General features: G+C 38.7%; 1 protein-coding gene across 1 annotated transcript in view; it reads left to right on the top strand.

Moving 5' to 3' along the window:
• JAG2 (jagged canonical Notch ligand 2) overlaps positions 1-9,997 on the top strand; it is a 70,484-nt gene extending 60,487 nt beyond the window's left edge. The window contains exons 21-26 of the mRNA XM_051769985.1: positions 765-878; positions 1,070-1,185; positions 2,810-3,055; positions 3,497-3,628; positions 4,632-4,788; positions 7,670-9,997. Of these exons, the coding sequence (XP_051625945.1) occupies positions 765-878; positions 1,070-1,185; positions 2,810-3,055; positions 3,497-3,628; positions 4,632-4,788; positions 7,670-8,142 (1,238 nt within the window). The 3' untranslated portion in view covers positions 8,143-9,997. The remainder of the gene's footprint in view (positions 1-764; positions 879-1,069; positions 1,186-2,809; positions 3,056-3,496; positions 3,629-4,631; positions 4,789-7,669) is intronic.
• Positions 9,998-11,069: the final 1,072 nt, after the last annotated feature.

Raw genomic sequence — 11,069 nt, forward strand, 5'->3', positions numbered from 1 at the left:
TTGAAAATGAAGAAGTTGGTGCCTGTAGCTTCTGAATTTGGACTCTGTTGCCTTTTGTAGACTGTTGCACAAGTTAGTATTGGTCAATTCCCCAGGACAACAAATGACACCTTGCCATGCATCTGAATGCACTATGCTTCCCTGCCTTTTTCCATAGATTACTACAGCTAAGCCTCTGAATCTTGGAAGGTGGGGGGTTTTTTTAAGAGGCTTTCATGCTAAGTATGTATGCACTAAATTAATCTGCTCACTTATTTCAAGGTTATTGATGTTCATCAAATGTGTTACAAACCAAACTTATTCTTCTGCCTCATGGTGACTTGTATTGCACTAAGTCACTTTTTTGAGCATTGTTGAGCAAATTAATTGTTCAGCTCTTGCACTGTGATAACTTCATGAAAGCATGTGCTTTTCTAGGAAGCCTAAATGTCTGAGTTTAGCACTAGAACAGGATGTGGGACTTGTTCTATAGCTGAATGTGGAGAAGGCATTAGCACCTTCAGCTCTCCAACACCTCTGCTCTGTGAGATGAGTCAGCATATGACTGCTGTTTTAATTACCAGAACTTCAATTAGGGTGCAATTATGAGAAATCTGTTACAGGTTACTGCTGAAATGATAGAACTGTTTAATTAGGAGATGAATTCTGAGGAGAAACCGTCCTTTGCGTTTAGAAAAGGAGGTATTGTCAAATTACATCTCAGTAAATTATTAATTACAATGTTCTGTGTCTTCGTCACTGAGTTTTACCTATTTTCTCTCTAGATATTGATGAATGCCAGTCTTCCCCTTGTGGATATGGTGCCACCTGTATAGATGAGATAAATGGATACCGATGCACTTGTCCCCCTGGAAGAATTGGTCCAAGATGCCAAGAAGGTATTCCTATATCTGCTGTCAACCTCTACCCAAAAATCAGTAGGGCACAATGTAGCCAGTATAGAGTTTATATACAGTAGTCTGATGTGTAAGGAACAGTAGCTAGTATTTTTTTATTTAAATTTGTATAGTTTTAACATTGAAGAGATGAAGTGTCTGAGTGTGGTTTTGTTGATTTTTTTTTTCTTTAGTGATTGGAATTGGAAAGCCTTGCTGGCTTAAAGGAATGACTTTTCCCCATGGGAGCCGGTGGGAACAGGAGTGCAACAGCTGCCACTGTTTGGATGGCCGTATTGACTGCACCAAGGTAGGCATTTTGAGCTATTTTTTTAAATTCTTCTGGCTGAAATTTGCTGTTCTTCATGCACAAGTTTGTATTTGTCTCTCCTAAATATCCTTTGTTTAAAAAAAAAAGTTACTTCCTGTAAAAGTACTTATGGATTGTCTTTATAATCCTAAGTACTGTCCTGCTCTCTACCTGCTAGAACAGGCTCTCTAGAGCTCTTGTTACAGAAGATGAAATACTAACTGGAATAATGATCCTTGAAAGGATAAATAAATTACTCTGCTAAAACTTTCCAAACACAATTTTAGAGCTCTTAATTTTGTGCAACATTAGTTCCAAGGTGAAGGACATGTTGGAAGAAGTTTTTTCAGTGGGTATTAATTGCCTTTTTGTATTGTCCTTTAGTGGCTTTATGAATTGACAGATTTCAACCTTTATTTATTATGGACTATATCCTGGTGGTTGTGACTTAGAAAAAGTAAAACTAACCTAAATGTAGATTGGACATGTGTGTTAGTATATGTGCTCCAGGCCTTTCTGCCCTCCTGAGATAGCATTTCTCAGTGGATTTGTGGTACCTGTGCAACTTCATATCACAGCTGGAGACAGAGAAGGAAGGTTGGTGGGCTAAGTGGGTGGCTCCAGCTGAGCACTAATAGCACTTAGAACATTGCCTAACATGGCAGTCTCCCATCTTTCACTGGGAGCACCAGATAAAAAACCTCCAGGTTTTATCTATCCAGCATCTTTTTTTTATTTTTAGCTAAGTGCACACTGTAGGCAAAAAAGTAGCTAAATATTGCACTTAGTAATTTAGAAATGCTCTTTTAGACCCTTTATGGTGGTGTGATTGTGAGTTTGAGATGTCTTCAGAAGATAACAGTATGTGAAGGTAACTAGAATCTCAAATGGTGGGTGCTGTAAATGCAAGTTATCAGTGTGTGGTATTTGGTTCTTTCCTGCATAGCAGAACAAATTCACTTTATCACTGACAGTTGTGCTTTAAGAATCTCTAAGTTTCTACACTAATAGCTGTAGAGTATTATGTAGAATCTTAAAGGTTACATGGAATCACAGAATATCCTGAGTTGGAAGGGACCCACAAGGATCCTTGGAGTCCAACTCCTGGAAAGGAACTTTGGAAACTCCCTGCATCTCAGTAATTTGTGGGTACCAGCATACTGTTTTCTTTTGGGAGTGTGGTTGAAGTGGCAGTGCTTATCACCAGTGTACATCAGCTCTTAACATATTCAGCATTTTCTGTCAAGGGTCTCAGCACAAATATTGAAGAAATTAATCTTTGTGGAGATACTTCTCTTTCTAGATTATAGAAACCTGGATGACTAGATTAAAATAAATACTTAAATTTCTGTATAGCTCAGTTATGTGGTACAAATCTATAAACTTCTAAAGAGATATGCCCAGTCAGTGGTTTCTCGGGTTATTTTTGTCCAGTTTTTTACTCTTCTGTCCGTACAAAATGTCCTCATTTTGTGGAAGAGCAGTTCCATCTGCTACTAGACTACCACAGTATCAAAATACGGATATTTTGCAGTCAACAGTAGATGATGACCATCTTACATGAATTCCTTATTTTGATTTGAGCAATTACCTGTAACAGTACTTTGTTCTTTTTAATTTCTAGGTGTGGTGTGGAAAAAAACCTTGTCTGTTACACAAATACTGGGATAGCTCAAATAACCAGTGTCCCATGGGTCAAGAATGCCAGGAGAAGTACATGAAATGCTTTCAGCCACCATGCACAGACTGGGGAGAATGCAGTGCCTCTGAACCTCTGCCTATCAATATCAAGTGTCTGCCTAATTCTGGGTACTTGGACAATGACTGTGCTAGAATTACTTTAATTTTTAACGGAGACAAAGTCCCCCAGGTAAGAATAGAATTCATAATGAAGTATGGTAATATATGTAGAGATCTATTCTACGTCACAGCATGGAAGATTAAGGTTTCTAGTATGACCTCTTGCTATTATGAACGTGCAAAATCCATTACTAGACTCCTCTGTTGCTGTGAATTGTGCCTTGTCTAAAGGGTGAGGCAAAATTAGGGTTTGTACAGAATATTTTATTTTCTTTCTTTAGTCTTGAACTATTTACATTTCAAGATGGGCTCAGGCTGTACTAGGAGATTGATGCAAGCTCAGTTTTTCACCCTTCATTCCAAAACCCTGTTCTTCACTTTTCTGCCCTTTCTTGCTGCTGTGTTTGCTACCTTCATTGGCTTTTAGTAACTGCAAGAACTCAAGGTGTTTATTTTTCCATGCCATTTTTCACTTGAACTAAAAACATACCATCTCCCTTGCTTCTAACAGGGCACTACAACAGAAAATATCTGTTCTGAAATCCGGTATTTACCAGCTACTAGGACTGTTTCTAGGGACAGGACTCTGATAATATTATGTGATCTGTCTTACTCTACAGAGAATGCAGTGGAAGTCGCTATTGTAAGTATGAGACTGGTATTAGTGTATATACAAAAATGTTTTCTTATTAGTTTTTGCTGGGGAAGAGGTCATTTAAGCTTGTTCCACTTGAATGCAGGTGGTGAAATCTGTGGCTTAGTCTTGACTGCAAAGCAATTTTGTGATCTCACAATTTCCTGTAGTGGCAGATAGCTGAAATTGTAGGTCTCATTAATGACAGAAGGCTACTACAGCCTTCTGATAAATTAGTCTTCAGAGTAATTCAGCCCAAATTAGAGAACAGGTGCCTACTTATTCTGTCAGAAATCTTGGGCTATTGACCTTCTCAGTAAGGAGATATGGGTGCAGGTGGCTGGATTGGATCTTGTGAAGGGGTTTCTGCTGTGCATTTAGAGCATGGCTGCTTCAGGGTGTTCATTAAACACAAGGTACTAAGTGAGAAGTGGAAGAAGGTGCAAGATGAGTAGATGAAAGTAACTTGCCCTAATGAGCTCAAGACTTGCTTTAGAGGCACTTACAGCTCAATCACTTGATACCAGTGTCTAGCTTTGGTTTCAAGGAAGGGTTAATTTTCATAGTAAATGTTTATCCAGGCAGAAGCTGGACTGTCTGTCTCTTCTAGTACTGTAAAGAACATGCTGAGCCATGATGCAGGGAGCAAAGTGTATGGCATAAATAGAGCAGACTGTTATTAGTCCAAACTTCTATCTAGATAATCCACATATTGAACTGCTCCAAACTATGACTAAGTTTAGCTCATCAGTTTAAGTAACATGGAAGTCACTGCCTTTCCTTTGAAGTATGCTAGATTAGCAAGTAGGCACGTTACCCACCAAGTCTGACACTGCATCTGCAGTTTGGGCAGAGCCAGCCATACTATTGCTATGGTAAACTTCTAGAGTACTATTTGTAGCTACTGTCAGGCAAATTCAACCTAGTGAACTCAATTAAGGTCTAGCTGTAATACATTTCCATGGTTAGGTGATTGCAATAACTTCTTGGTTTTCCCCTTCACTCCCTTTAGTCCTTTGTCCCGCACCGAGATGAACAAGATAATAGCCTCATACAGAATGCTGCTAATACAATAGTGAATGCCATCACTAAGCGACAGAACAGCACTGTTATGTTGGCAGTAACTGAAGTCAAAGTAGAGACCATCGTTGTTGGGAATTCATCATCAGGTAAGTCTCCCAGAGAATACCTCCTATATGTGTGTGTGTTTTCTGTTCCCCTGCTGTCAATCTTCTCTTGTCGTTCTTTACATGTTGGAGAAAATGACAGGTCAGGTTGTGTCTTTAATTGGTGTTACTAACTGAAGAGAAAGTGGCTTTAAAATCAAGATTTTTGTGCTTGTGTGCTAGTTTAAACTTAACCTCATCCCTAATGTGATATCCCCAGATACTCTTGCTGCGGTTTTGGATCTAACTTCCATTGCAGTTCCCCAGTCTAAGCATACCTTTCACAAGATCAGGAGTTGCTCTTGTGCGTGGTTCCAGTCCTTTTCAAATCTCCTACGTTAACCTTAGGCCACTGTCAGCCCTTGATGTTGCAGCACTGAGGCTGTGAGGAATTAAAAATATGGGGAGGGGGAAGACAGTGTGGTACCAGTATCTTCTGAAGTGCTTATGTATTATTTACTTCAATAATTAAAGATGTATAGTTTTTTCCAATACTTTGCCATGATAATGTAAAACTTTGCTCCCTTCTTCATCATGTGTTTCTGACTAGTGCACAGCTGGCTTAAAATGTAATGTTCATTCCTCTTACAGAGGATATAGTGAGATTGGAGACCTTTATCTCTGAATATTGGCTCTCCCAGAGCTGTGCCAAAATAAGCGGTTGAAGATTTTGCATGCCTGTGTTCCTGCCTGGGGGAGGCAGGAGATGGTCTTGTGCAAGACCACTGGTAGGCTCAGGTTCAACTAATCCCCAGAGTGAAAAATCTTACAATGGTAGGAGACTCTCCCAACTTTTTCCTAGACCTCCCGAACATAATCTTTTGGAAGATCTTCCACCCATAGTCCAAACAATTAGTAGATTGCCTGGTTCTACTTTCCTTGCATTTCCCTTCTAGGAAATGCCTTTCATCTGTTAAAGTCTTGGCAAATGTATTATTTCCTTAGCTCTCCTCAAGGAGTGTACCCTCTTTGTTCTTGTCTTGAACAGCAGTTTTGTGGATGATAAAGAATCGAGCTGAGATTCTGACGTACATACTTCAGCCTCTGTTTTCCTGATTGCATGTTAAATGCTAGGGAAAAAGGGATGTGGATTACTTTGCCTCCTACCTCCAATAAGATTTAAAGATTCTCCAAAATTAGTGGATGAACTCTGATTCTCTTGCAGAATGATTTCCAGACTCCACATTTTAGTATAGATGCTATATTGGCCCCTAGTTCTTTAAGCGGAGTTGTTCTGAAGTAAGCTGTAACCTGGACACTCATGTTGTTTGATTTGATTTGGTTTATTGTTACCCCTTAATTGGGTAAGGTAGGTGGGAACCTATCACAAAATGTGGTGTCAAGCCTATGTGTGTGTTGAGAATCTCATTTTTATGGGATGCTCAAGTGTCTAGGTGGAGATGATCATTTTGACACTTCATTGATTTTTCTCTGTCTTAAAAAGAATTTGGAATCTGTAGGCATGCAATTTTGTATAAGAACCTGTTATTAAGTAAACTTGGATCCCTGGTACTGTGACAAAATAACAGATGTGATAGCAGTAAGAATGCAAGCTTTGTATTCTAATATTGGAGAAGCTGTTATGAAGAGCTCCTTTTTCCTTGAAGTATTTCCTCCATTCATGGATTAGTGTTAAATTGCTTACGAAAAATAAGGATAGAATAGCAGTTACTCCTTCAAGTACAATACTTCTCCAGACTGTTAAAATACAATTTTTAGATCCCTTGAGGCCAACCATGTTGGCAGTTTACTCACCCCCCTTTACCAAAAGGAAGTGTTTGAGGATGTCTCACATTCCACATAGGAATATACTCAGAAGACACTTGAACGTTAGAGTGAACGACTGTGGTGTCGAAACACTGTTTGGTTTTGTACAGTCTTTTGCAGGTTATTCTGTAAGCAGATGTCTTGAAACTGCTGAGGGAATTTGTTTGGATCAGACATTAGAGTGATGAGTTGACAGCATTTGCCTGCAGAGCTGTTGAATGATCCCATGCTTTCTACAAAAAACCAAAGCACCTCATGTCTCGTTACCTCTTAGCACATGTGGATTTTTGCTTATTAAGAAGAATAGAAAAAGTAGTTATCCTGTCCTAACTGTAAAGCCCTTGAGGAAGGGGGGGGAAAGTCCAAACAGACATACATTTTCAGGAATGTTTTCCTATAGAAATAATCTAGGTTCTGTGGCTGGGAGAACACCAGAGTGAGCTTTGGATTGGGAATGTGGAGAAAGCAATTGCCTCAACTCCTTTTGTTTGTTCACTGAGTAGTGAAGACTCTTGTCTCTAGTGACAATATTCTGATGTTTCATTCTGAAGGAAAAATGGAACATCCTAGAGAGTGCATGATCAATTTGATTACATGGCTCTAACCTGAATGTTTCTGGAGATCGTTGATACATAAATGTCTGTAGATTTGATGTTAAAGGACTGATAGTAAATGCAGGACATATTTGTGAGGCAAGTGTCAGTACTTCTAGAGCAACTTACAGGCACTACTCTATAGCCTGCCTCCTGCTGGGACAGGCTCTTAGGAGTCATTACTGAGGTTTTCTGGGCCAACTTCCATGTAGGTGCTTGAGAAAGATGCTACTTATATAACCAGTTTGTCTTCTGGAGGGGAAAAAACATCTCAAATGGAGCGTTCCTCACTCATCATTAATCACAGGAGACTCTTAACTTTAAACTAGTAAAGAGCACTTCCAGATGGACTGGTGCATTTAGGCAGTTATGATTGTGCTGTAAAGACACCTTACTTCCTTTGCCCCAAAAATATCTTTCAATGAGTAACCTGTAGCTAAGTATGGATGCTTTTCTTGCAGATGTCCAGTGCTATGTATCTTGTTCTGTTAACTCAAGACTATTTCTTTTCGTTTGCCCTCTAGATTATTTGGTTCCAATTCTTTGTGCGGTATTTAGCATTGTGTGGCTGACTTGTATAATCATCTGCGTGTGGTGGACTCGGAAGAGAAGAAAAGAGAGAGAGAGAAGCCGTCCTCCCAGAGAAGAGGGTGCCAATAACCAGTGGGCGCCTTTAAATCCCATCAGAAATCCTATAGACAGATCTTATAGTAACAAAGACATTCGTTATGAATGCAAAAACTTCATATCTCCTCAAAAAAGAACTTGTGATGCAGTAGAGGAGTACGTAGAGTATGAGGAAGAGGAGGATGAAGAGGAGGAAAGAGATGAGGAAATGGACAAATTCCTCTCTCACAAACTCACAAAGCCTTTGCCGACAAAGGTATCTGACACATCAGAGAGCAGTCCAGTAAAGAAATCCCATCAAATAGGCAAAATGGACAACAGATCTGTAAAAAATGTGAATGCATCAAACTTTGAAGGCAGTAGAGTCTAACCTGTATTTGGGACGTAGGCAGACTGCGCCTGCGCTTGCTGGGGAGGGGAAAAATTGACATCTCCACTTTGCATCAAGGACTAAAAGTATCTGGAGTCAAATGTTCATAGTTTCTTTATTTTGCGTAAAAAAAAATAAATAAAAATAATAAATAAAATTTATTTTGTTTCTTTAGCCTTGTATAAATTATTCAATGACTGTCAGATGAAAAAAAAATGAGTAATCTTTGATAGTTGCTATTTTTGTAAAGTTTACTTATAATACACTCGCTGTGTGGCAGAGGAGAGGTTGTATTTTCAATATGTGTAAAGTTTATTACAAAAGACTGTACACTGTTTACAGAATGTATTTCTTTTTATTACTTGCTCTAATTTAATGGTGGCTTTAAAACCTCCTGGTTGAGGAAATTGTGTGAACTTTAAACTGCTTTCTTGACTTTGAATCTCTATTAATGGCAGCTCACTGCACTTGTTACGTTAGTAGCTTCTGTAAGATTTTTTCCAAATTTGCCTTACACACTTTGTAATAGGAACAAAAAAAATAATTATAGAGATCTTTCAACTGTGGTTTAAAAGTGGCCTTTTTATTTCTGTTTAATTACTTTAGAATTGCAGTATTGAAGCATGTGACAAGTGCCTTGAGATTAAACTTTTTCTATAGCAACTGTCAAAGACTGCCATATCAATATAGTAAAATTGTGAGAACTCTAGGTTCCCCAACTGACACAGTTTATTTTCTAATAGTGAAAGTGCTTTTTTGTAAATATGTACATATTAAATGAATCACTCTGTATATTTGATTTAATAAGTTAAATATTTTGGTCTTTTTTTTTTTTTTTTTACATGTCATTCCTTTTAATTTATGTTGCAGAAAAGGAGGTTCTATGGCAGTTTATAAGACTTTTTTTGGTATAATGTCCAGATTAGAAAATGATGTTAATACAATCAATGTTAGGAAATCTGTTGGTCATTTGTATTTACATAGGAACATAACCACTCTATGTGTAAATAGATCCAGAAATGTTTGTTTATCCCCATGTTCAGCCCATCTCAAGAACACTAACGGGTGCATCTACTGTACAGTACCAACATAGCGAGGCATTGTTTTTTCTTTTGTGAATATGTTAATTACATGTGGTATTACTTTTTTTTTTTGCGTTTAAATACAGGCCTAATGAAGGGAACAATATTTTCCTCAATCTTGTTTCTGTTGTGCTTTATTCATCTTTCGCTCTAAAGGAAAAAAAGGCTGGCAAGCTCAGAGGATGGGAGTATCTCATTAGAAATGGTTATATCTTATGGAAGGCTTATGCTTTTTTTTTTTTTTTAAGGCTTTTATTATTGCTGTTAACTGGGCAAACTGTAAGTTGTTTGTTTTTTTTTTTTAATTACTGAAGAAGCATAACACTACATACACCTAGTTACCCTGCCACTGAGAGGAACGGACATCTGAGAGTGTAAACTCTGGCCCATGAACAATGTAAACGTGAATGTTTTGAAACCAGTTATTTTATACAGGAATGCAGGATTTGCTTTGCAGGATCATCTGTATTAGTACATTTTTTTGACATGTTCTTGGAAAAAAAAACACTTTCAGAAAAGAAACTATTTATTAAAGCATTTTATAATGATGTTTGTTGTAACTTTTTTACTTGTGCTAAATATTCAAAACTTATTTTGATAACCTGGTTAGGAGTTAGTTTAGAAAAGGGTACTATCCTTCTCATGTTCCCCAGTATAATCCTGAGTATTTAAACCAAAAACACTTTTTTTCTGCTACTCTTGTAACTTTTTGTACTGTAATGCTGCTGTCTTCCATAATCTAATAAAATGATTCCCTCATTGTGTGTAAGATACTTCAGGTTGTGTTTGCTTTCTAAGTGCTTTGGAGTTCGGATGTGACAGGGCTAAACAGAGGAGGAGTGAAAGTCCTGACTTAATTCCCGGTACTTCCCGTAACCCGAGCGTTCAGCCTGCACCGAGCGCCGACACTTCCTGAGCCCTCTTGGCAGCCTTGTCCTGTGCCCACGCTGCTGACAGTCTGTGGAGGAGGGGGTGTCCCATGTGTGCTTTAGAGACAGGGACGCCTCCAGTTCCTAAACCGAGGCTCTCCCTGTGCTGCCCCTCTGCAAAGCACAAGGGCTGTGTTTTAGCTGCCAGGGGTTGGACTTGGATGATCCTTGTGGGTCCCATCCAGCTCAGGATATTCTGTGGTTGTGTGTACGATCTGCCTCTTTTGCAGTGGTTCTTCTCCTGGCTGCTGAGTGAAGGCTTGTCTGAGCAGCAGCGTTTTGGTTCCTCAGGTGAGAAGAGCGTGCAGGGGCCTGAGGTGATATCCTTGCCAAATTGAGTTGGATTTTAAAGTAATACCTTCCTCCTCTATTCTGCAGCTGTTTGTGTCATGCTCCAATTTCAGTTCACTAGGTCTATGCCTGTTTCTTACAGTGCCTTTGTATGGAATATTTTTTGCAGTAAAAGGTGAATTCTTGTGTAAGGTAATATGGAATATAAAAGTTGGATTTTTCCTAATAGCTATCAACCTCCAAAGAAGAATTGTAGATCCTGGCAGAGCTTTTACTTGTCATCATACAACTACTTTGTTACTGCTTTCCTTGAAGTATTTGCTTGTCTTTGTCATGATAAGCAAGAGTTTGTTTCTAAGTCAGTTCTCAAAATCAAGTTCTGTTACCTTTCTCAAAAGGAGAAATAGATTTATATACATACAGAGTTAAGACTCTTGCTGTTCTGTCGTGCATCTGTCAGCTGGCTCACTGCTCCCAAAGGTGCTGATTCTGCTTCTTCACAGTACTGAAATAGCATATAAAGTAATGGGGGCATAAGAATGGTCATCACCTGCTATTCTAAACAAAGTGTCTGATACTGTGTTCAGGACTGTGGATTCACTAAACCACCACAGATAAGTGTTTA

The sequence above is a fragment of the Manacus candei genome, unplaced genomic scaffold (assembly GCF_025592945.1).
Source record: "Manacus candei isolate 608988 ecotype Guabito, Panama unplaced genomic scaffold, ASM2559294v1 h1tg000113l, whole genome shotgun sequence".
Taxonomy (NCBI): domain Eukaryota; kingdom Metazoa; phylum Chordata; class Aves; order Passeriformes; family Pipridae; genus Manacus; species Manacus candei.